The sequence below is a fragment of the Rhinolophus sinicus genome, linkage group LG05, assembly GCF_036562045.2.
Source record: "Rhinolophus sinicus isolate RSC01 linkage group LG05, ASM3656204v1, whole genome shotgun sequence".
NCBI lineage: Eukaryota > Metazoa > Chordata > Mammalia > Chiroptera > Rhinolophidae > Rhinolophus > Rhinolophus sinicus.
The window spans coordinates 145,821,811-145,848,543 of NC_133755.1; the positions used below are offsets into that span (position 1 = coordinate 145,821,811).

Genomic DNA, 26,733 nt, shown 5'->3' on the forward strand with positions numbered 1-26,733 from the left:
AGCTAATACTCCGTTATATACTTAAAAGTTGCTGAGAGACTAAATCTTAATTGCTCTCACCACAAAAAGAAAAAAACATATATATATATATATATATATATATATATATATATACACACACACACAATATATATATATGTATACACACACACATATCTATAGAATTATGCAACATGATGGAGGTGTTAGCAATGCTGAGGTGGTGTCATATTGCAATGTATAAATGTATCAAATCAATACCTTGTACACGTCAAACTTACTCAGTTATATGACAATTATATCTCAAATTAAAAAAATAACGCAGGCTATTGCTTGTGTGAGATTCTGGGATTATTTTTTAAAGCTTTGATTAACAAAATCTCCTGAGGACCTTGTGGATTTACAATCTGACTGCCTGCCCCCACCTCCCAAAGAAATCACATTATTAAACACATATTCGTTTAGATTACAGGCTTCTAGAAAATGGAGTCTGACCTCATGGCTCAGAGGGTTTCAAAGCCGTGTAGCAGTCCCGCTCTTCAGGTACACATTTTCAGTCTTCAGAAGTTGGAGCAGTGTTTCCATAATGATCAAATGGCATGCCTCCTGAGGTGCCCTCCCCCGTTCTGATGGCCTGCTTCTCAGCTGGATTGTGTGTCTGCTGGAAGTGCTCATATGAGACTGGTTTTGGAAAAAAACGCTTTCATCATGAGTTGAACACAGGCATGCCTCCAGCTTTTGCTGGTCAATTTACACTTGCCAGCCCGGTTAGCTCTTCTGTCAGAGACACTTCACGCCCCCTAGTGGTGTCAGCAGCAGAAAGAACAGGCTGACCTAGATTCCCTTTCCAGGGCCTACTATTCTTCACTCCATGGAGCTATCGCTGTTCCAGGCAAGTAAGTGCAGGAAACGAACAAACAAAACCCCTTCAGGAGGGTTATCTAGGGTCCAGTGGCTGAAAACTTTTTAATGAGGAAAAGTTCTCTTTGAAAAAAAGCATTTGAGCATATTTGGTGGAAAATAAAAAGGGAACTTTATCAGGGCCGCACCCGGCCATCCTGCACTGTGTGTTCTGTGTGGACAGTGCCCGGAACCCAGCGTGTTGCAAATGGCCCCCCTTGGCGTGGCTCAGTACAGCTGCCCTGTGGGATTCCTGCATTTTCTTGGGAGCTAAACCAAAGCCAAGGCATTGAGGATCCACCTGCTGTGGCCTATGGAGCAGCTGCCGAGGTCTGCTTGCAGAGGAAAGGGACCTGCCCTCAACCTGGCACTGGTGCCCTGGCTTGTGACCATCGGGAGAGGGGTGCCCCACATCTGTCTTTCTGGAAGTGCACTATGGCTGAATGAAGGATGAGCCGTGACCCTTACAACTTGGGCCTTGTTCTGATACACTCACATTTCTTTTGGGAGGTGACCTGATATACAGAAGGTATACACATTTTAAGATAACATCTGGTGTTGTTCTAAACCATTAAAAACAAAGAATCTCAGTGAGTTAAAGCCAATTCCCATTAACTATAGAAAAATGAGATCGTTTGTGTCTTGCCAAGGCAAGGGTACAGAAGAAATGCCAAGCATCAAATCTCCAATGTCATTTTAACACAAAATACGAGCCTGCCAAATAAATATTTAGACCTGAGAAATTTCAGAAGCAGGTGAACTGAGCGGTTGGTTGTCTTGCCTCTCTCTGGAGCAAGCGCCAGAACTGCAGACTTAGCTGTGTGACCTTGAAAAATTAGTCTTCTGATCCTGTTTTCACCTGTAAAACAGGGTTTATGACACCTTTCTCACAGAATTTCTGCAACAGTTAAAATATCTGTATCTCATATATATTATACATATATGCATGATTATATAAAGTATCTACTATAATGCCTACCATAGTAGATGCTCAGTACAAGTCAGTCCCTTCATCCCCTATCTTCACAATGGGGTGCTCTCCTTCGATGTCTCTGCACCTGGGAGGATGCCGTCGGTACATGTGATGAGGCAGGTCCCCATCAACACTCCTGCCGCCTGCAGGTACGGCGCTTGCTCCAGAGAGAGGCAAGACAACCACTAAGTTCACCTGCTTCTGAAATTTCTCAGGTCTAAATTTTTATTTGGCACGCTCGTGTTTTGTTTTAAATGACGTTGGAGATTTGATGCTTGGCATTTCTTCTGTACCCTTGCCTTGGCAAGACACAAACAATCTCATTTTTCTATAGTTAATGGGAATTGCCTTTAACTCACTGAGATTCTTTTTTTTTTTTAATGGTTTAAAACAACACAAGTTTATTTTCTTACAATCCTGAAGGTCAGAAGTCCAAAATTGGGGCTTAGGGGGGATAAATCAAGGTGCCCGCAGGGCTGTGTTTCTTCTGAGTGTCAAGGAGAGAACCCATTCTTTGCCCTTTCCAGCTTTCAGAGGCTACCTGTATTCCTTGGCTCTTGGTTCCACATTACTTCAACCTCTACTTCTATCAACACATCTCCTGTCACTGAGATTCTTATCTGATCTTGAGTGGCTAAAAAAATAAATTTGGTTGTTGATGTAAAAAGTGTAAAGTGTGGTGACAACAGGTCCTGCAGCGAGGAGAGAACTTACTAGATAGAATCAGTGGCCCGCAGCCCTGGCCACTACGTGCAAACGTGCTGCCAGCTAGCCCACACTCAGGTGTCTCCATGTACTAGCGTCAGCCTAGCGCCCCCCGCAGGCCTCTCACAGCTCTCACGGAGACAGGAAACAGTGAGCAGCCTGCTGAGCATTAATTACACTTGCCACTCTGCATCTAGTTTTTCTGTTTAACTTTTGGTCCTGGAATTCTAAATCCATCTAGACTTAGGGGGCTGGACAGTTTTTTAGGGGCAGTTCTGAAAACCGTTTCTCATAATTATACAAGCTGACAACTAATAGCTGTAGTTAGTTAAGACAATGACATGCACTCCATATATCCCTTAAATCTGATGATCAATTAAGAAAACATTTTTAAACACATACACCTCAAAATTGAGCTTTGTAATAAAATATATCCTGTTTTGTTGAGATGCTTTCCCTCAGTCGAGCATAGTTCCCTCCAAGTCTCCTGGGCAAGGTGAAGGCAGCCTCTTGTGTAGTCAATACTAGTGGAGAAACACTGGGGGGGAAAAGGGGGAAAGGGGGAAGTGTATATAAGTGGTCATTCTTTCTTCAAATGCCTTAACTGTCTCATTCAACAAATATTTATTGAACACTGACTATGTGTTATGAATAATGACACTCTTGGGTGTATACCAGTGACCCAGACAAAACCTCTGCCCTCACAGAGGGGACATTGCAGTGAGGACAGATAGATGATGCCATGCTAAACAATATTGGAGCCTAAGGCAAACAGTGAATTTTAGTATTTTACTCATCACGGATTTTTCTTATTTTGCATTTTGATTTTTGAAAATATTGCATCAAGATATTTATTTTGATTCTCTTTTTGTGCCTGAGGCACATCTTCCTCCCCTCTAGTCCCGGCCACGAGACGGATGCTGGCAGATGCATGCTGGGTCTGAAGAGCACTGCCCACATTTCCCCTTTAAGACCTTTGCACCCATTTTCCCCAGCTGCTGAGAGTGTTGACAGCTCAGAGCCTGACCTCAAAGATTGCCTTCAGACGCTCAGTGCCCTAGTTCAAGGTCATGCCCTCTCCCCAGAGACAGTCTTCATCCAATGGTTGATCAATGAGGAGAGCCCAGAATACCAGAGGCCAGATGATAAGGCTTAACTGCCAGATGTAAGATGGGAGCAAATATCTCACTGAACAGCAAGGTCAGAGCAGCAAGCAGGGGGATGGATGCACAGAGAGCTATGGAAATGGCTGGAGTCCCAAGATGCAAGATCAATCTATACCATGTTCTCTAAGTGTGGTCCCCTGACCAGCGGCATCAGCGTCATGTGGAAAATGGTGAGAAACCCCAATTCTCAGGCCTGAGCCCCCACCTACCCAGTTAGAAACTCAGCATTCTGTATTTTAACAAGACCTCTAGGTGATTCCGGTGCACTGATCTGTATCGTCAAGAGAAAGGAATGTGAGGAGGCTGAGGGCAGCTGTGTCAGTAAAAAGTCAGAATTCTTTGACCAGCTTCTGGACCTGAGCTAATTTTAAGAGTCCACTGACTAAAGGGAAGGCCAGTCCTCAGGAAGAAGTTCCCTGCAACAGCTTGGCAAGTCTCCGTGTCAACTGATCTAGTCCTCCCCCAACAGGACCAACAGACATTTACTTAGGTAACCGTACCCTGGGGAAAGGAAATAGCCCCAAATTTTGAAAACTAGTGGACACAAGGTCTGATATTGTCAACGTAAGAAACGTCCAAACCTGTGGAAAATTTTTGTAAGAGTTTATTTGAACCCAACTGACCACATATGCCAGGGAGCAAGATCTCAAATGCTCCAGAGAGTAACAGTTTTGCAGCTTCTTTTATGCATTTGAAATTAAGGAGTGGCTATAAGGAAGATTGGAGAAAGCAAGGTGGGAAGTGGATAATAGGATAGTGGCCAAGATTACTGCTCTCTTGAGAGTTAATACCCCCTTGAAGGGGTATTACTGCTGGCATTTCAAAGGTGTGTCAACCTAGAGGCTCAAGAACAATGGACAGGGCTTGCTGAAGGCAAAGATAAACCTTTTACTAAAGAAGTTATAGGCCTGGGGCTTGACTACCAACCTTGACCTGCCCAATTAGGAATTTATGATTTGATCACCCTGTGAGGTTACTTTCCATAGAACCCTCCCTCCTCCACAGAAGCCACTGGAGCATTTGAGGTAAGAAGTAACATGATCTGATGTATTACCAGGATCACCCTGATTCCTGTGCTGAGAATAGCCTGTAGGGAGGCAAAGCGGGGGAGACAAGGCAAGAGAGCAGTGGCTTGGACTAGTGTGACAGCAGCAAGTGCAGTCATAAGCTCCCAGATTCTGGATGTATTTTTAATAAAGATCCATAGGATTTGCTAACAGATAGGGTGTGAGGTACAAGAGAAAGTACATTGTAAAGGATGACTCCAGTTTTTTGGCCTAAGCAATTAGAAGAATGGAGTCTCCATTTAATTTACCAAGAGGGATAAATCTGGGAAAGAAGTTTGGGAGACAAGATCAGAAGAATAATTTGGAATATGTTGAGGTTAGATATCCTTTACATAGCCAACGAGATGGATAGGAGTTGGATATGAGTCTGGAGTTCAGGAAAGGAATCATCAACTAGTGGATTTTGAGAGCCCTCAGATTCAGTACAGGGAACAGGTGGGGATAGGAAAGAAACTTTAGTCACTCAAACATTAAAGGTCTAGGAAAGTAGTTAAAACTACGCAAGGAGCAGAAAAGCTGAGGAGGCTGGAAGAGGTTAGTAAGGAAAACCACAGGCATGTGATATCCTGGAGGCCCCATGACAAAGGATTTCATGGAGGGGATAGTAATCAACTATGTCAAATTGGTAAGGTAAGGACTAAGAATGAGCACTGAAGGTCACTGGTAACTTTTCCCTGTTTTTTTTAGTTTCAGGTGTACAAAACCATGTAATAGATATTTACACCCCTCTGACATCATATATAGCTGGTACAATTCCCTTGACTCTTTTCCCTATGCTGTACTCCACATCTCACGACTATATATATATTAAATTGACATTCAATATTATTCAGCTTCAGCTTCAGGTGTACACTGAAGTGGTCAGGCACCTACACCGTCCATGCAGTGGTCTCCCTAATGAGACAAGTGGTGACTTTGATAAGAGAGCTTAGACACAGTGATGAGGGCAAAAACAACTGTTGTGAGTAACAAGGGGGACAAGAATTGGAGGTGGGGCATAGACAGCTCTTTAAAAAAAATTGCTACAAGAGGAAACAAACGTAGAGAAGGAAGTAAGGTCAAGAGAGGTGTTTTTGTTGTTATTAAGATGGGAGAAATATCAAGATATTTGTGTGATGGTGGAAATGATACAGTAGAAGGGAAAACTGATGAAGCAGGAGTGAGGGGGAAAGGCGGGAGCCATGTAGAGAGTAGGCAAGAGGGGAATGGGATCTAGTACACAGGTGGAAGCGTTTTCTTCGGCTAGCAGTATGGATAGTCCATCTGTAGTAACGGCGAGAAGGCAGGACGGTGGGAAGCTGTCCAAGGGCATGGCAAGGTGAGGAGTTTCTTGTAGGTAATACTTTCCAATCTCATTTCATGAATTAGTATAGGTATTACATCACTAACTAGTTAGTGTAAAAGGATTTCAATGTAAAATGGAACCGGAGGATATGAAATAAGGAATTTTACTCATGCGCCCTCAGAAGAATGGGACTTAAGAACTGAAAGACTGATTTCCCATAAATGCCTGATTTACAGAAGACTGAGACTTAATCTCCAATGAACACCTGCCAAGAATCCCTCCTCATCCTTCAGCCAATGAACTTCCTGCTTGGACTCTGGCTGGACTTCCCCCACACTGAGCTTGTTGCCCAGAAACACAGCCCGCCCCAAACCATCAATGGACTTGGCTGTATCTTTCATGAATTTCATGAATTACAATTCCTCTGCCATTCCTGAATAAACTCTATTTCTCGTAACTTGAGCTTGCCTCAGTTTACTTCTTTAATGTAGGCTGAAACTAATAATGGTCAAGTTATTTTATATTTCTAAACCACAGTTATCTAATTTGTAAACTGAGGATACTATTTCCTGTATTATAGATTATTGGGAGGATTAAATGAGTTAATACATTAAACTAAGTATTGGAAAATCCTGAAAGTATAACTAGTACATACTAAGCAATGTAAATAAGTAACCTTTACCCTTTATCAATAGATATTATTTTTAATGGAGCAATAAAAAGTGACAGAAGGAGTTGGGAAGTATATGTTCCAGAACCTAATCTTCTTTCAAATAAGGTATGTTAAAGACATTTAAAAAAAAATCACTTAAATGTTTGAACTTTTTCCTCATTTGTAAAATTAGCTATCACCTGAATTACAAAGATCACTGATTGTGAAAATCAAATGTTGCCATGTATTATGTTTTTGAAAACTAAGTACTAAAAAAAGTTTCTAAGAAACTTTGAGATTCAGTTTATTTTAGCATTTTTAGAGAAAAATATTATATCTACATGTCTAATTACAATGACATTAAAATTCTATTGCTTTTGTAACCTACATGAACACATAACGATACTGGGAAGAAAAACAACCGGACAGTGTCTGGCAGCTACCTTCCCATTCAAGGATAGATCGTGTTGTACAGACACTTTATTTTTTTCTACCTTTACTAGTTCTTAGGGGCAAGTCTTACAGACCAGGGAGTCTCTCCAGGGATTTCTGTATCCCAGGCAACAGTGTCATCCCCGACACAGAGTCCCCTCCAGGACAGCAAATCAAAGCTCTCTGATAAGCTAGGTCCCTCAAAGCAGCTTTGGGTTCACCTTTTCAAAAAAGTTTAATCTCCCAACAATGATCAAATAAGATCATTAAAGATCAATATTACATTAATTATTGATTTAAAATTATTCTGGGTTACTGTAATTCTAAAAAGGATTAAAATAGGCCTATAATACTTAGGCATTTCCCTCTCCTCATAGTGGATCCAGTCTCTACTTTGTTGGCAGTTATAAAATTGAAGATCTGAAAAATGTTAAAATATGTCTTAACTACGGAGATTATTCCTAAAGTATATTTCACAGTAATAGTCTTCACACACTCCCATCTATTTTGACTTTCATCTAAGTATTTCTAAAAGCTATGATGTAGTTACTATGAGCCCTTTACTCATGAGAAAATGGAAGCTTGAAAACCAGGGGACACAACACAGCTTCCCCTGTGGCCTATAACACAAGCCACACCGTCAACATTGCCAAAAGTGGCTTGCAATCGCTGAAAAACAGCTGCTTGCTGTCAGGTGAAGAACTTACATAGAGCCTTGGGAAAGATGATTCAACTACATTTAGAGGTATGTTCTCTCAACCCAATAACCAATAGAAGCAATAAAGGTTGAGAACTATAGAACCTATAATCAAAAACCCTGTGAAGACAGTGTGTGATAGGCTGGCCCAGCACTGCCTCCCACCCCACTCCTGGGAGGCTCTGGCTGCTGTTTGTACCAGGTGGACACTGGCTCCATTACCCCCCACTCCCTCTTGAACCAAAGTGAACACAGAGCCTGAGTCATAACATGAAGGTGGATGCATCATCTGGGTCAAACAGGCCCCAAAACAGATCAAAAGCCACGAGGTACTTAGAAAGGAGAAGCCTTGAGTGTGCACAGAAGAGCAGTAAATGGGAGCAAACTCACCCAGAGAAGCAGCGACCAGCAACCTTGAGGACCTTGGAGAGGCTGAGAGCTTTCCATTTCGAGGGCCATGTAGCCTGGTTTGACTTTGTTTCCTGCCCTTAATGAGACACCCTGCTATATCCTTATAGTAAACCCACTTCTATTTCAGCTAGCCTCCGAGGTTTTCCTTTGCTGTAACTCAGGAACACCTGAATCAGAAAAACACCTGAATCAGAAACACGTCCTCCTATGCATTTACGGACCAGATCCCTGAAGACAGCAAGGTCACCCTGCGGCAGTGATGATTCAGTTCTAGAACCCAATTTGCCTGATTCCCAATTCTGCTATGCTACCCAATCTCCTTTATGAATCAGTAGGGACTGAAAAAGTTTGATCAGAAATACTAAGCAACCTTTTTCAACATTGGCTTGGTTTATTACTAAAGTCCTAAATTAAACCAAGTTTGTGCCCACATAAAAATGCTTGCTTTCTGGTGGTTCATCTCAGCCAAGGTTTAAAGTACTGACCACACATAAATTAGAGTGGCCTAAAATCCATCTGTAGTCACAAGATAAATAATTTGCACCCTACTTCGTGGTGAGATCAGGCCCAACGTGTATATCCTACTTCCCTTGTTGGACTACATCCTGCATTGGAGTGTTTACATAGACACAGCAACGATTTGGTGAAGCCTGATTGAATATTTCTGTTAAGTTCACATTTACAAATATTACCTTCAGAAGCATTTTTAAACCTTTAAGAGGGGAGACAGTGGAACTGCTGTAAGAATAACTGAAGAGTGTGTCCTAAGGGGCAGTTACCACAGCTTCCTGTGTCCTGAGTGAGTGTGGGTAATGGCTCCCCGTACACATACGTAGAGGGCTATGTCACCCGCAAGATGGGATACAGACAGCAAAACCCCTATTGGGATGAGTATTAATGTGATCCAGGGGCCTTCTTTTATCTTTCTTGAATGCTAAAAATATGGAATACAGACACGGAAGATGGTATTCTGAACACTGAGGAATATGGACTGGCCTAGCTTTCCACACTGTGAGTTTGTTAAATTTGGAATTTGATGAGCTGCATCTGAAAGGTTAACCTGCTTCTGGGTAGTCCCTAGTGACCTGGCCTTACGGGCAGGTTGGTCTCAACTCCCAAATGTGGATTGGCTAAGAGATATTTAGGGGTCCTCCTTGTGGTTGACCTAAGATTTTTGATGGAACTGCTATTCCAGGTAGGCATGCAGGGCTAGTACTTGGGGAAGGCATAGAAATCAAGTACGATATACACATAAAGATTATGTAGGTTTGTTAGAATTAAAATTTGTCAACCAAGAAAAGAGGTTCACTCAAGTTTTGGTATACCTTCAGAAAAAGTTTAAAGTTTGGCTAATTCAGCCAAAGAGTTAAAGATACCAGAATAGTTTGCTTGTTTTGTCTGTTTCCAAGAAGACACTAAAAACTACAATAATAAAATCCCTATTATAAATTTTAGATTACCACATATACACTGAAGAGTCTATCTTTCACAGTGTCAGAAAACTCAATTCTTTTTATATAGTTACAATAGAATTAAATATGTGGTTTGGTCCACTCACCAAGAAAATTAGACATAGCTTTTATTGTGTTTAAATAATTTTACGTTATTAAAATGTTTTCAAGGTCTCAAATAAAAACATTCTGTCATGTGGACTCAGAATTAAAGGTTATTTTTACACTTTCTTTTGTAGGCCAGATACATGATTTTTGAGACCTATGTGCTTCCTGATACACATGTTAAATACCATGTTAAGTCTTAATTGTTGTGAAATCACATTCGTAAGAAAAGTAGGACGCAGCAGGATAACATAATGTGACTTCAGGGCATTACACATTTTTAGCTCTGAGACTACAAGGGACCCAATGGCAGTGGCAGTACTTTTGCCCACTGCTAACTCCTCTGCATCCCTGAGACCCCCAAGTGTGGCCTCTAATATCACTGGCTTCTAAAGGAAAGAGTGCCTTGGGGGTAGCTTATTTCATCATTTGAGGCAGGAAAACAAATCAAAATGGGTTAGGAACATGATGTTGTTTTCAGAGAGCACTGATGCTTTTAGAAATGTCAGAGTCATAAAAGGACATTAACATTAACATAAAGGGACTTCCTACTGGTCAAGTTGTGAGACTCTGAGCATCTAATACAAGCACAGCAAGATAGTCATACAAGTTTAATTTTTGTATGGCTGTGATACAAGTTTAATTTTTTAGTAAGTAGGGGAGCGTACACACTGACTATTTTATTTCTTCTAATAATTTTGTCTGTTGATAATATTTACACATATAGTTATTGCTATCCGGGTAAGTATTCAAGAATAAACACATGGAACTGTAATTTGGCCAAATGATCCTGGCAGAAGTTACAATAAAAAATAGGGTGGCTTTATTAGCACAAATAATAGGATGTATGGAGAGCACAAGTAACAGGATGTATGGTGAGCACAAAAAATAACTAGGTAGAAGGTAACATGATGGCCATAAACGTAACTAATAAAAAGACACAATTCAATGTATTTTAAAATATGAGTTACTCAATGTGCTGAAGAGACAAGTTAATTGCATTCAATCCCTCATTACTAAGAAATGAAAGCTGTAGAATCAAGATTCTATGTCTTTTGTCAGCTGTTTCAAGATTTCAAAAGACTCATCCAAACTATGTACTCATAGTTTAAAATTTTTCCTAAGATTTAGTTAGTTTTAGAATTAACTTTTAAATGCTCAAGAAAAATTGGGATTCCTAAATTTTTTTTCCATATAAATTTAACAAAGTGATCATTAAGCAAAATACATATAGTTTTGCACATTCTTCCTGTCTAAAAGTCCCTCAGACAACGAAAGAACCTATTTTTTTTTCCTTACAAATTCATACTTCAGAAGAGAAAGACTGTAATTATAGATTCTTAACAGACCCTGCTAGAATCCAAAGGAAGAGTGATTTTAAGAGGACTTAAGAAAGACAAGGCTTGAGTTGTCTATTCTTACCAAATACAGTCATTTGCGTGGTTTTAAAGACAAATGAGTCATAACTTAGCAGGAATTACCTTTCCATATTAACCACTTGGGTAGATGCCATGAAATATAATTGAGACTACTGCACACTCTTTTTCCTTCTAACCACAAGACTTAAGTTGTGATGGAGGGAGGTCCCCAAAAGATAAAAAGAATCTGAAGCACAAAATGTTGGCCCAAGAAAGAAAGGACAACTCAAAATGTCAATACTTCAGAAAGCTACTATTTGACCAGTTGCCAGATCTTTAGGAATCCCGTGGAATTGTGAAGATGCTTCTCAGAGAAAGAAAAACATTAGTCGCATTTAATCTGACACATAATAAACACAAAAATATTAGAAAAATCATGATTTTGTCAAATCATAATAAATATTCACCATACTCAGCATATCATGTGGGGGGGCGACGGGGAGAAGAAAGAATAGAAGAGTTCATCTAATTTGGTAGCTTTATGAGCATTACCTTCCCAGCATTTGTTCTGGAGAGAGTGAAAGATGGGTCCTGGAAAGACCCATCTCTTAAAAATAAAACAAAACAAACAGAAACATCTTTGGGAATACAAGTACTCTGTCTGCAAAATTATGCACAATGTCAGTTAATTCAAGTGCTGGTATCACACTGATCTGCACTGATTACACAACTTTTTTGAGTCATGCAGATAAACCTGACATGATAAAACCTGATGGGGGAGCTGTATTCAGAATGGCACTCAATATGGCCACAGTTCTGTCCATAAGTAAACACCACGCTGATACACTGAAGCGGCTGTGTTGAGCTGGGGAGGGTGAAATTCAACCAGAAAGCTTTTCATAATTATGGCTTTTTTCTCATTTCTTCATCCCAATCAAAATCTAATGCTTCATCTTCTAGTTCTGGTAAAGTAAAGAGAGATTTTTCAGAAAGAATGAATCGCTCAGTGGATCCCTCCAACTGAAAAGTTTTCCTTTTCTTGCCAAGCATTGTAGCTGTGGTCGTGGGAGGAGGGTTTGGACCTGTCTCGCCCCAGTTCTTACTTTTAGAAAAAGGAGATTCTGATTTGGACTCAGAGGAGGAAGTAAAGGAGAAGTTGGCCAATTTGGCTAGTGTGTAAGCATGAACCTTGCTACTTTGGTTATTGCATGAAAGCACTTCCTCTTTGCCTCTTTCACAAGTAAGATGCAAATGCCCAGTCTCATTCCGAAACTCAAATTCAGGATGAACAAGTCTCTTGTCAGGGTCATGTTTCCTCCTCTCTCTTGATCCGTCTTCCCCTGGTGGCTGCTGTGACACCTCCTTTGCCTTCCTCTGCACCTGATTGGAGCTTCCATTTCCTGAGGCAGAGGTCAACTTTTCTGGACCCTTCACAGGCAGAGCTGCTTCTCCTCTTGTTCCATGCTGGGAAATTTTGTGACTCTGAACTGCTATTTCAGTTGTGCCAGGAGACACATGGATGTGGTCTTCAGGTGAGTGGATCAGTTTTGACTTCCGTTTGAAAGTAAATTTTGCCAGTCTGGCCACAGGAGGATCCAGACTCTCAACACTTTCAAGTTCAGACTCTTCCGCCTGAGCAAGGGATTTTTGTCTCTTTCGCTTGGGAGTCTCCAATGCTCTTTCTGGGCTATGCATAGGGATGCACGGAGAATGGGAAGGGCCTGTGGGCTGTGCAGGTGCCCTGGCGGGGTTTAGGCACTGCTCCTGGGCCCTCTCCGTGCGCAACCTGTGCAATCTCCTGGGGACGTGATGAGTCAGTACTGAGTCCAGTTCAGCAGCAGTGACAGCTGCTTCAGAAACTACTGCTGCCTTTTTATCCTTTTTACTCTCAACACTGTCTGGCCTCAGTGGAGCTTCTGTCTCTCCTGGTGCTGGAAGCTGTCCACTTTCCAATTTGCTCTTTTGGCCTGGCTCACTCTTTTCCTTACCCTGAGATTTGTTGTTGGAGATTTTCAAAGCCATTTTTGCCCCAGTTGTTTTGGGACCAGGAGACACAGGAACAGTGTTTTTAGGTTCAATCTGATGGATTGCCATGGAGTCAAACCAATCCAAACTGTCATCTCTTCTCTCATGCTCAGCTGAATGTTTTCTACTTGTTGACCTATTAGGCCCCAGATGGAGTGGGGGATTGGTAAGTGGGCTTCCCTGGGGACTGCCTCCAACAGCGGGGGTTTGCATGCTACAATTCATTTCCTGCTGTGTTGATGTTGTGAACTGAGATTCTTCCACTGGATCATTTCTCGAGAATCCTGCAGTAGTCTCTGCCCCCACTGTCCCTGGCTGGGATTGGTTCACACTCTGATTCTGTAACCTGTAGCAGAAATAAAGAAAGAAAGGAATGTAGTAAAGGGAAGAGAATTTGCTTTAACCTTTTCATTTCTTTAGGGTCTGAGATGCCATCTAAAGGGTTAAGTCCCACATAATTTCAAGTTAACATCAAATAAGGTCTCTCAGAGCAGTGGGAGGAAATGATACTTTTTCATTATAATAGAATTTAAGTGCTCCAATAATCATTCTAATTTAACCTAAAGTTGTAGTAAAATAAAGAAAATGAAGTAGTCGATTTGTCTATAGTGTTAGTTCTCCCTGAAAGTCCATTTAATTCATTTAAGATTGTCTGAAGGTCAGTGTAAAATGCGCAGTCTTATCTTTTGTGTTAAATGTGCAACAAGACAAACTTGTAGCTATTTGCAGAGCAGCTTATTGCTGATCAAGAAAGTGGCTCTACTTGCTTAGTAGCCAGTTTGCAGATCAGAACCCAAGTGAAAGGCTAGAAATTATGAGCTCTCACATCTTTGCCTAATTGAAGTACTGCATTTTAAGGCATCTAAAAAGTCACCTTCCTCGAGAATGAAGACTGTGATTTCTCCATACCCTGCTTCCCACTGCCCCATCAGGCAATCACGTTCGTGGTAGACTTCCCCCAGGCAATTGTGGACATTTTTCCTGCAAAGCCAGCCGTGTTTCAACATGTGTTCTGGGCAGCCACTCTCCATCAAGTTGATACAGAGTCAAGTTGATACAGACCCTCCTTGAATGAGGGATCTGATCAGTGACATCCATTTTAAATCTTGGGTATGTAAGAAACTGAAATAATGCCCGAGTACTAACTTCTAACAGAGATTGTAGTTTCTCAAAAGGAGGTCCTTTAGAAAGCCCTTCCTAACAACCTAGAAACGCCTTTTCAGCGTAAGGGGCAACATGACCCTGCTTCCGTGTACTAAATCTGAAAAAGAATTACACCAAAAAGCAGATGAATAAATTATTCTAAAACTATGTGCAATCATGGAAAAAGGAATAGAATACATTAATTTTAAACAAATTTTAAATTTAAATATACTAAATACATTAAAATGTTAATAAGATTACATGTGATTTTTATCTTATTAATTCATTACTGTTATTTTTCAAAATACTCTTGTAAAGAACATATACCAGTATTAACTCTTACAATCAGGAAAAAAAATCACAAAAATTTTATTGTGAAATATTGGGCTATATTCACACATGGCAGATTTGGAAACATCAATATAGCAAATCCATGTTCATTGTAGTCACAAACCAACAAACAAAAATAGCTTTTACTATTACAACTATCTAGTATGGTTTCAGCATCAAATTGCGGTCAAGAATAGTCATAATTGTCAGAGCTCCATAACCATGTCCTAAAAAATAGGGAATGTTCAGAGGCAGAGTAATTTAGCCCTATTATTTTAGTCCAATTCTGACTTTGGGAATTAAATTCTGCCCTACATAAAATGTCTACAGTTTTGACTACAGCCTCCTAAAAGACAGCACGTTTGCACTCTGGTTTGAGGTGGGTAGAACGGACACCATTTGAGGCAGGCTGTCACTAAATGCATTTTTCTGAAGAAAAGTGTGATAAAAATACAAATAGTTTTATTATTGATACGTGATATACTTAAGGCATAGAGAACTCCTTCCCAAGGGGAGAAACCCATGTTTTCTCACATGATAAGATGAGCTTAAGACAGTATCTGGGGTAGCTGGTTTTGTTGCTTTGAGGATCAACACTGAACAGGGCCCTGCAGTATAAAGAAATGTCAGAAAAAGAGAACATTTTAGGCAGAATTTTATTTTTTAGATCATCACCTACTCTTTTTTCCTCCAGGAGAGTCATTTTGAATTTGGTAAGTTCAATTGCTATTTTTCTCTCACATAACACTGATTCTGAGCCTCACATTTCTTCCCTGCCTGAATCCAGCATGTTTTTGGTATCAAAAAGAGCAGTTTGTGGTCAGTCAAAACGAGCAGTCTTTCCATAAGCAAAGCCAAGCCCAGGGCAGGCCGAGGGGCCCGCTCCGTCAAACCATAAAAGAACCACAAGGATAGCTTTGCTTTTAACACCATGCTCTGGATCATTAAAAAAACCAGGAAATCAAAAGAAAAGGGGGGTGATTTTATACCAAGTGCAAATTCATTGCAGGCTGGCATCTGGGTGTTAGCTGGACAAAGCCAGCCCCACACTTCCTAAGGAAGGCTGTGCTGAGGTTTTACAAATTAGAAAGAGAATGCTGCTGGGTGAAGGAAGAGAGTGAACAGGAGAGAAAAGCCAGGGAAAGCATTCTAAAGTTTCACTTAATGCAGTCAATACTCCTAGTGTGGCCCCACAATGTCCTGCAGCTGCTCCACTTCCACAAGAACTCCAGTCACCAGCCCCGGCTTTGAGATCAACACCAATAACCAGGTTAAGGTCAGTTAAGAAGCCACGCAACTGATCATGAAGATACCCAAATAGATGCACTTGCCATTCCTCACTCCTGTTTCATAGGTACGGATTCAAAGTCTAGCTTTTTAGAAGCTCATGTATTTAGGGAATGTGCCAAATGTTAAAATTCAGGCCAAAATTCTTGAGGTAATGCATGTGACAGAGTCCTTCCCATGTATCCACATTTTAAAAAGTCGTTAGAAAGGTGATTTGTGAAACATAGCTTTTGAGTTGTTACCTGTAGGATGAAAAACTGATCTGCCTCTTTGACATAAAACACATCATTCTCACCGGGGATTTTTTTCAGTCTGACTGCTAAATATGTAAATTTTTTAAACTCATGGATTTGGGCATGTAGGAAAGGAAAACCATGATGCTTAAGGGAGGGTCAGAGATGCTGCTAATGAACCACAAGGGCCTTTTCCAGGAGCAAATTGGTACTACTTATCTCCACTTCTGTAACCTTCCCAGCATACTAGTAGCTCAGGCTGGCCTGAAACCAGTCTGGGTCTCAGTCTTCTTCTACTTCTGATTTTTTCTCACCAGGATTACATAAAGACTAATGATCAAATATTCATTATGCTGGGAAGAAAGCTTTAAAAACAATAAGAATAGGGGCAGCCCGTTAGCTCACTTGATTAGAGCGCCATGCTCTTAACAAGGTTGCCAGTTCGATCCCCACGTGGGCCACTGTGATCTGCGCCCTCCACAACTAGATTGAAACTACTACTTGACTTGGAGCTGATGGGTCCTGGAAAAACACCCTTAAATAAATAAAAGCTTAAAAAAAAGAATTACAAAAGACCAAAACAATAAGAATAAAATATTAATGAACACTAAGACTCCCTATGTAAACTCCCTTGTAAATGTCCTCCCCTGGCAAGGAAAAATGATATGGCCAAATTATTAAAATATTTTGTGTCTGGGTCTGGCCTGGGATAGACTGCTCTCCTGGAGTCCACCTTCTTCTTTCTTAACAGCAGGCTCAGCTGCCTCTCTGAATGGCATTGCTCTACTTCTTATATTGAGCCAAAGAAAGAGAAGAGGAAGAAATGGTGGTAGCAAACATGATAAAGCCCATTCACCAAGGCGTCTCGATTCCACAGCAACTGTGAATCTTGGGTGTGAATTATAGGTAACCTACTTTAGTGCTTCTCATGTAACTGTCACCCAGGGTGATAAATTTTGCTATATGTAGTAAAGAACCAGTCTGTGTTCTCCATGAGGTTCACCAAACCAGCAAGTCAAGGAAACACAACTATAGAAGGTGGTCTCCAAAGATGGTAGCCATCAGGTCCCCCATTGCTGTACGTCTGTGCCACTCCTCCCATCAAGGTGTGGTGTCTATTTCCCTTTATCTTGCATGTGGCCTTTATCTGACCTTGTGACTTGCTCTAACCTATAGAAAGTGACACTGCACCAGTCTTGGCCCAGCCCATAGGCGGCCTGGTAGCTTCCACTTTTGCTCTGTTGGAGTCCTAAGCTATCGTGTCAGAATTCTGACTACCCTGCAGTAGTGAGAGCCCAGCCAGGCCCCAGTCATTTAAGACACCCAAGCAAATGCACCACATATGTGATGGAAGCCATCTTGGATATGCCAATCCCAGTTGAGCTCCCAGTTAAATGCAGGAGTATGAGTAACCCCAGCTGACACTTTGTGAAGCCCAGATAAGCCATCCCCACTGAGCTCTCCTGAATTTCTCTGACTCCCAGAAAAGTGAGCACTAAAATGGTGGTGGTATTTCTTTTTTTAAGCCACCGAGTTTTCGTAGTTGCTTATAAAGCAATAGGTAACTGAAACAATCCTCTATAGATAGTACACACAGATTTTTCACTTAATTTATAGTTCCTTCATTTCACTAAATTTGCCAAACAAGGATTTTCCATTATATGCCTTTCTTGGTTTTCTTTTCTCACCTTTCAAGTCTTGTTAGCTCTTCACTCAAGAGGTCATGCAGCTCCAGCTTTTGCAGAATGAGTTCACACTGCCTCTGGTACTGCTCTAGGGGGTTTTCAGGAAAGGAAGTGTGGAGCGCATTCACACCTCCCAGCAATGCACCTCCCTGAGGGGATGAGAAATAGAAAATACCAAGGAGAGTCAGCAGGCTAGCCTACATAGAAGAAGTACACACTAAGGAACACTGATCTCAGATGGCGCAGAACAGCGCTTCACACCCCGATCTTGGACTCAGAATCACCTGGGAGCCTTTTCCAAATTTCAGTCGTGCTCTCCCCCATTCTTGGTGGCAAGCATAGCTCTAGGGAGCCACACTCTCACTAATGGGACCATGAGCATCTCTTAGGTATGTTAAGGAGCAAAGGACTGACACCCACTACTTTATACTGATGGGAAAAAGCAATGCTACTGATGCAGAGAATGTTTCCATGACAATGTTTTTCCTTCTTTTAAATGGTTCCCTTTGGGTATATTTCCAGGAATTATTAGCTCTAGAATGTGATAATTTTTATAACTCTTGATATACTATAAATTGTTTTTCTAATGCTTGCAATTACAGTGCTAATATTAGGTACAAAACATCCTTACCTGCATTGAGGACTCCATTACTGACACCACTGTAATAGCATCTTCCAGAGTCACAGTGTCACGAAACATCAGGCGAGCATGAGCTAAGAAAAGAAGATGTATTTGAAATTATGATAGGAATATTTTATAAATATTTGAGGTGATAAATGTAATATTACACCTGATCCCCCTCAAAATTGTATTTTATGAATGAGCTAATAAATTAATTTTACTCGACAAGCACAAAAACTGAGTTCAACTAGTTTGAAGATTGTTTCTCTAATTCTTCTGCACAGCCCATGGCAATTCTGCGTGTTTATATAAAAAAGTAGGCAGGGCTCCAAAAAATTAAGGGGCTATATACAAGCATATTTTTAATATTCAACAACCTCTAATCCTCACTTTCTGGTCTATTATAGAAACACACAAAATTAAACTCATTTCTCATCTCTGGCACTTCTGTTTATCTGTGAGCTTTTCCAAACTACCAAACTCATGAACCTGAATTTTGGGTTTTTCTTGCCCTAATATTAACTATAAATCCTTGAAAAAGTGAAGTGTATTTGTTTTATAGAACTTTTTATTAAGCATATATTATGTCATCCTACGGTAGTCAGTTCATGTGAAATTTCTTTTTCAATTATTTAAAGGGCTAAATGTAAAAGCCAATGTTAGAAAAAGAAAGTCTTGAGATTCTGTTAGCTGTATTTTTGCATGTAAGTCTCATGCCTTAGGGGTGGGCTAGAGCATGGCATTATTAATTTGGTGTCATTATGTTAGTGGCGGATTGCTAATAGGAAACAAATCCAAATAAGGCCGTATCCCACCCAAAATGCTAACAAACTGCCACTGAAAAACAAAACACCAGTAATTAAGACTTTCTAAATAACGATGTCTTAAGTTATAGGAGGTCCTGAGATTACAAAGATTCTTCTTCCTTAGTGCTACATTTCACTCAAGACCCCTATCTGTCCCAGAAGAGTGGAGGTTTCCTAGCCCAGAGCCTTTACTTTGTAAGCAGCTCTGAGCATCTCAGAGTAGGGATTATTCTTTGAATAATCTTTGAATTTATGGTGCTAAGTCCCATGCCTTGTACACACTGGGGACCCCAAAAGAAAATTCATTTCTTGAATGAAACCAACCTTCTGCTAAGCGTATCAAGCTTTCCAACAGGCGGATGGTTGTCCGGGCAGCGTTCCGGGAATCGCTCTGCCTTTGCATCTGGTAGTACCGGAGAAGAACCTGATTACCCACATCAGACAGTGTGGGCTGTAGATTCCGAATGAGGCAGAAGTAGGTTTTCATCTTTTCCATGCTCCAGAGCTTCTCTGATTTGCTTGGGTAACCTGTATACATCAGGTGTTGGGTCAGTAATTTCTGTGTCATAATTAAGTCTAGTTTTCTTTGTATGCAAGAGGAGTAATCATGTATCCTAAGATTGCCCCTTCATCACAATAAACAGATTCACTACTTTAATCTCACCAGTGGCAGGTAGAGAAAGACCCTTTACTTCTGGTCAGTATTCTGGGTTCAGTAATTGGCTTCTTTCACTGCTTTTGCTCTAAGCATCTCTCTATTGCCTGTTAGGTAGGGTACCTTGGGTATTTATTTAATTTTCTTCAAAGAGAGTTTCATTTGGTTACATATATTTTTTCTATGTCAATTTAAATGATTTGTCTCTGCATACCTTTGTTTTCTAAGATAAAGGATGAAATTACACGATCCCAGTCTTCATTCTTCGTATCAAGCAAAACCAGGATCAGGTCAAATCGACTTAAGAGGGGGCTGCCAAGGGCGATGTTCACAGACACAGACTCGTGCGGGTCGTACTGGCCTTTGGGGTTAGTTGCTGCCAGGATGGTGGTCCTTGTGTTCAGCTTGCACACGAGGCTACCAAAAGAGAAGGTACAATTCACTGACCGCTGAAATTCAAATAAAAAACAAAATGACACTTGTTCATAAAAAGGGGCAGCTGTTGCACCTTGAAAATCTAGAGAAACCCATGTGCAGGAGAATATGGAATGATACAAGGAGGTATCACAAACACCAAGTTCAGCAAAGTACATTTACACTAGCCTGTCTTGAAGAAAAATAAGTGTTCAATAAATACTTATCACCTTACTATGAGCAGAGCCCTCTGCTGGGTGCTAAGAGGCATACAAAATTAACTAAACACCGACACTGCTCTTAAGGAGCTTGCAATCCACTAGCTATAATGGTTAGACAAGGCAGAATACCGTAAGTTCCAGAAGTATTAAGGTGTCAGGAGAAGTAAAGATGATGTGTATTCATCTATGTGGATGGAAGAGACGATCAGAAAACCATTACAAAGTCGGTTTTGAAGTGGGCCCTTCATGACCTGTGGATTTTTAAAAATTTTATTGGGGAATATCGGGGAACAGTGTGTTTCTCCAGGGCCCATCAGCTCCAAGTCGTTGTCATTCAATCTAGTTGTGGAGGGGGTGAAGGTGGAGGGTGAGGGTGACTTTGGAGAATGGTGACTAGTTGAAATAAAAACTTTCTGTGTGTTCACTTTGTTTTGATTTTTCTAAAACTGAAAGAAAAAAACAGAGGTGGATGGGAGGAGGGAGGAAGAGAGGGAGGGACGGAAGCAAGGGAAATTATGAAAAATAAAGGTTCATTAGTATTTTTTTTTTTTTTAATGGGCAGTGGCCCATGCGGATATCGAACCGGCAACCTTGGTGTTATTAGCACTGCGCTCTAACCAACTGAGCTAACCGGCCACCCCAGCATCAAGTTTTTGAAGAGAAACCGTGAAGGAAAGATTGAAGGGAACTGGCAGTGGTGGTGGGCTTGAAGGGGAAGGACCATGGAAGGGACACATCGAGGAGACAAGAGCAATGGTCCAGGAAGAAGCACCAAGTCCTAAGCGGAGCAGTGGCAGGATAGGTATGGATGTGCCATAACATATACACTGCTTTTTAAAATTATTATTGACGGGCAAATCCTCAAAGTAATATGGTACAGTCACTGACAATAAGAAATGTAACATTTTCTCTGTAAAGCTGTATGCTCTCCACTCAATGACTGCTTTTATAGTGGTGTACCTGCCTTTCAGGAGTCAGAGCCCTGCGACATCAGCAAACGTGCTACATTTGTTAATCCCTGATCTATTTCCAGTTGGTTCTAGCAATTACTTCATGCCCTAAGACCGACAAAGTTTGAGAATCTTTGTGGTAAATGGCACAAGAAGATACTCATTAAAGAAGAAAAAGAGAAACAAGGTACTTCCACTAAAAACTATAAATTCCTTTTTTAAAAAAAATTTACTGAAAGATGAAAATTCAGACAGTCCACATTTTATAACTTATGTGCCAAAATGCTTTTGTAAAGGCAGTTGTTTAGCACTTGGAATCCAGTTTCCCATAAAAAGTGTAATAAATGGTTCCTAACTAATCCCATAAAAGCACATTTAATCCATATTGAAGTGAGGCTGTTCACATTTATCATAAAAAAGGAATATTGCTGCAATACTGGCAAGAAACAAAATACAACTGCATATGCAATATTTTATAAAATTATTTTTAATGTGCGGTAAAATTATTCTTACTCTCACTGATCAACAAATATTTATAAGCCATTTCCTATGTGCAAAGAGCTGTGCTAAGAATTTAGAAAGGTATACAGCTGGTCCTTGCCTCCAATTAGTTTACAGGGCAACTCAACACACTGCCTGTCAGACAGTGCATGCGCAATGGATGATAGTGTCTCCATCAGCGAACAGAAACCCCTGTGGGAACCTCTGGGTATCAATAACGTGTGAGAAGTAAAATGAACTAGCAAAGACAGAAAGAAGGTGGTTAATTGTTCCTAAGGTGACTGGAAAAAAAAAGAAAAGAGTCAGCTTAAGGAAGAGGGCTAGAGAAGAATTATATGTGAAGAAAAAAGGTTGCCTGAGGGGCAGTTAGTAGAAATGCCACCAATGAAAAATAGAGGAGTGGGCAGGGAAAGCAGAGATTGTGTGAGATAATAAGTCAGGCAGCTGCCTGTAGCAAAGGAGGAGGATGGGGGCAGTGCCAGGAGATAGAGAGGTCTCTGGTCATGAAAAAGGGGAAGGCAGTATATAAGCCTGTAGTTGCAGACCTGTGCTACAAACATTACTGCATTCAAAACTGAACAGGGCGTTCAAAACCACAGATACACATACATAGTCGAATCCTAAGTACTTCGTCTACAGTAATAGCTCACTACGTTACTGAGTGAATGAACTCACAAATTAGTGTAAGACAATATTGATTTTTCCAATTCAATATGAACTCCACCTTACTCAATAATAGTAAAGATATCTTCCATATCTGTGATACCGAGCACCGTGTTAGGCTTTATGCATACATAGTATTCCTAATCTTCACAATAACCTGAAAGGTAGCTATTTCCATCACCGATTTAGAAATTAAGAAACTAGAAGTCCAGAGATATTAATAACTTCCCCAAGGTTACAGAGAGAGCGGCAGAGCTGAGATTCAAACCCAGATCTGCTTAGCTCCAAAACCAATGCTCTTTTACCCCCAGACTGTCACCCCGGTGGTGTAACATTTCTGATACACAGTTCCTATAGTCTTAAAGATTTTGCTTGATATTTCAGGTATTTAGTTACTTGCCTTATTTTTTTCCTAATAAATTTGATCTTCCAGGAGGGACTATCACTTATCGTTATAATCCTCACACTGCCTGTCACATTTTAAGTGAGCAATAAACATGCACTAAATAAGTGATAAATAAAAAATAAAAATAAATAAACCTTTACTTAGTTCAGTATTTCTAAAATTCAGAGTCATTTTATATTCAAAAGCTTCAATAGTCACAAAATAATCATGCTAATATTTTTTTCCTGCTTAACTTGGAGTGAAAACATTCCAGTTTCTGAAAGAGCCACTTTCCATTTTTAATCTATATATGTAAACTTTCTTACAAACATAGTAGTAATTTTTCTAAATATTGTAAAGTTGGGTTACATAAATCATTTTTACCACTATAGGCCCTCCAGCAAGTGGCCTTGCTTTTTTGACCATCTCTCATTACATCCTTTATGAAGATCCCCATCTTCACTCACGGCTTTATCATCTAAATTCCATCACGTTCCAAATTTAACTCTAGATTGTGGTAGTAGCTGCTATATGTTCACCAAACCTCATTTTCTTTCTCTCTGGGTGCAGAGCAAGATTGTATTTCCTATTCCCCCTTTACAGTTAAGTAGGGCTGTGAGACCAAGTCTTGGCAATGGAATGGAAGTGGAAGAATCTATGCTACTTCCAGGTCAGGCATCTAAAAGCCTTCTTGTGCAACTGTCCCTGTTTTCTCTCTTTTTGCCAGCAGAGTCTAGATGAGGAAAAGGCTCTGGAGTCAGAAATCCACCTGAGGGAATGAGCCTGGGCCCTGAATGATGACGTGGAGCAGAACACCCCACCCTCAACCCATCAGACTGTGACATGAGCAACACATCTCTTGGCAAAATATTACAGGAAAGAGCTGAGTAAAGAAAAGAACTGACCAGTTTTCAAGGAGAAATGGAAAAGAAAAAAGACAGCTCAGAAGTTTGAGGCTTTGAAGGGTTAGGAAAAAACAATTGCTTCTAGATTCCAGAAAATATGAGGGAAGATTGAAAAAGGCTTTGAAACAAAGGCACAGTAAATTTTCTGTGTGTCCAGTGACCCAGATTAAAGGTTAAGTCTTCTGCCTAAGACACCCTTAGGGTAGCCATGATTAAGTTGAATAAGAGCAATGGAGGCCACACCCATGTTCACGGCAGCACTATTCATGGCAGCCAAGAGGTGGAAGCAACCCAAGTGTTCGTGGATGGAAGAACGGATAAACAAAAGTGGTCTATACGTACAATAACATATTATTCAGCCTTAAAAAGAAAGGAAATCCTGTCACATACTATAGCATGAGTGAACCATGAAGACATGATGGGAAGTGAAATAAGCCTGTAATGAAGACAAATACTATATGATCCCACTTATATAAAGTATCTAGAGTAAATTTATATAAACAGAAAGTAAAATGGTGATTGCCATGGAGTGGGAAAGGAAAAAATGCAGACTTGTTTAATGGGTACAGAATTTCAGTTTTACAAGATGCAAAAACTCTGGACGTTGGTTGCACAACAATGTGACTATCCTAACACTACTGAACGATACACCTAGAAATAAGTAAGAGGGTAAATTTTATGTGTCTTTTCAGCACCATAAAAATAAATAATGGAGGTTGTTATGGATTGAATGTGTCCCCCCAAAATTCATTATGTTGAAGCCCTAACCACCAACGTGATGAAATTATGAACTGGGGTCTTAAATAGGTGATTAGGATTAGATGAGGTCATGAGGTTGGAGCCCCCAGAATGGGATTAATGTCCTTATAAAAAGAAGAAGAGAGACTAGAACTCACTCTCTCCACACTCATGCACTGAGGAAAGGCCATGTGAGCACACAGTGAGAAGGCAGCTATGGACAAGCCAGGAAGTGGCCATAAAAAGGGAACAAACCATTGATACATGCAACAACATGGATGAACCTTGAAAACATTATGCCAAGTGCTAGTCACACACAAAAAGTTTCATCTTGTATGATTCCATTTATATGACATGTCCAGAATAGGCAAATGTGTACAGACAGAAAGTAGATTAACATTGCCAGGGACTTGGGGGATAAGGGAAATGGGGAATGGAGGGAATGGAGTGACAGCCAAAAGGTATGGGGTTTCCCTTTGGGGTGATGAAAATATTCAGGAATTAGATAGTGATGATAGTTGCAAACTCTATGAATATATTAAAATCCATGAATCTGTATGCTTTAAAAGGGTGAGTTTTATGTGGTATGTGAATTACATCTCAAAGCTGTCATAAGAAAAACTCAGAGGAAATGATCACAATAAATGGTACATTTATAAAAACAACAATCTTTGTTTCCCTAAAAATGAGCATTTGAAAAATGGGGTAACCACCCCACCCCCACCCCCACACAAAACTATACAAAATGAAAACTTGTTAATGATATTCTCATAATCCATTCATTACACTTATTTCTGCTAACCTTACATGTTAGGCACACACACGCTCCCCCTCTTTTTAACAAGGTTGATAAAGTTGACAAATTACCTTTTACATCTAGATTGACTCAGTGAGTGGTAACGTGAGATTCTCAAGCCGTGGGACTAGGAAAGAGGAAAGGGGTGGAAGTACGGCTCATATATATCATCGAGAAAGAACTGAAAACTCTCAAAGTACTTGATCTGAACTTACAATTTCGCATGCTTAGATGCCTCTGTGGAAGGCTTCTCAGCATGTTCCACAGCCCCTTCAGCCCACTCGGGGTCAGAGACCTCTCAGCTTGGCAGAAAGGCTGGCTCCCTCCTCTCCCATCTCCCCACCTTAGCCTGAGGCTAGTTTATAAAGGATGTCACCAGACATGCAGCTTCACCCAATCCGGAGGAGAAGAGGCAAACAGGGTGCCTGGGTGTGGTGCAATCTTACCTGGAAGTTCTGGTCCCTAAACCAGCCTCATCAGCAAGAACCGAGGTAGGTTTCAACAATGCAGATTCCAGGGTCCTGTCTCAGATATTCTCATCAGTAGGCCTGGTGTGCACTAGAAAACTGACAATCAGCAGAATGGGGACGGGTGCTGTGGCTCTTCTACGGCTCTTAGAATCACAGTGCACAATAAATGTTTACTTGTGCATCTTGCTATAAGGCTGTGAGCATCTTGAGAACAAAGGCCTTATCTTTTCCTCTGTGGTGTCAGTAACTAGCAAAGAGCATGACACTGCTTAGTGCTCAGGCAAGTTTCCTGAGCAAAACAATAAATTGCCATCTTGTTGTTTTTAAATTTTAGACTGTACTTCCTACCTAGGCATGTGAGTATAATTTGGTAGCACCAAATATATATAATTTCAATGTCAAATTTTCTACTAAGATGTGTCCTCAGCAAATAGCGAGGTATCCTCTATTATTTAAGACTCTATTGATACCCTGCCCTTGATGAGATACTATCCTAGTTAAATTTGAAAAGAACCTTCCAAATAATGAAATGTTATCTTCCCCAAATCATTATCTTTCCCAAATCATTATTTAGTTCAGCATTCCACAGCCTTAAAGATCACCATCGCATAAAGCTCTCTCAAATGACTTCACACTCATCAGGCACAGCAACTGATCTGCATAGTTTCAAAAGACAGCTCAATTCAAATACAGGTAAAATACTGATAACCCTTTTTAAGCTCA

General features: G+C 40.5%; 1 protein-coding gene and 1 long non-coding RNA gene across 7 annotated transcripts in view; one reads left to right on the forward strand and one right to left on the reverse strand.

Annotated features, from left to right (window-relative positions):
• The window catches only part of MCM9 (minichromosome maintenance 9 homologous recombination repair factor), an 86,063-nt gene that overhangs the window by 5,761 nt on the left and 53,569 nt on the right, over window positions 1-26,733 (reverse strand). For 3 of the 5 annotated variants that reach the window (XM_019740956.2, XM_019740957.2, XM_074333491.1), the window contains 6 exons: window positions 20,182-20,384; window positions 19,637-19,840; window positions 18,516-18,598; window positions 17,888-18,033; window positions 2,960-13,552; window positions 475-660 (listed from right to left, as the gene is read on the reverse strand). In XM_019740956.2, coding sequence (XP_019596515.2) covers window positions 12,085-13,552; window positions 17,888-18,033; window positions 18,516-18,598; window positions 19,637-19,840; window positions 20,182-20,384 — 2,104 coding nt within the window. In that variant the 3' untranslated portion in view covers window positions 475-660; window positions 2,960-12,084. The remainder of the gene's footprint in view (window positions 1-474; window positions 661-2,959; window positions 13,553-17,887; window positions 18,034-18,515; window positions 18,599-19,636; window positions 19,841-20,181; window positions 20,385-26,733) is intronic. The other 2 variants (XM_074333493.1, XM_074333492.1) reach the window with 2 other exon arrangements.
• Window positions 12,575-25,605, forward strand: LOC141571701 (uncharacterized). 2 transcript variants are annotated; one of them, XR_012496726.1, is made up of 4 exons: window positions 12,575-12,713; window positions 21,165-21,404; window positions 21,574-21,739; window positions 23,829-25,605. It is a non-coding gene; the product is annotated as an uncharacterized LOC141571701 (long non-coding RNA). The 2 variants fall into 2 exon arrangements; XR_012496725.1 differs by lacking the exon at window positions 21,574-21,739 and having other exon boundaries at window positions 23,832-25,602.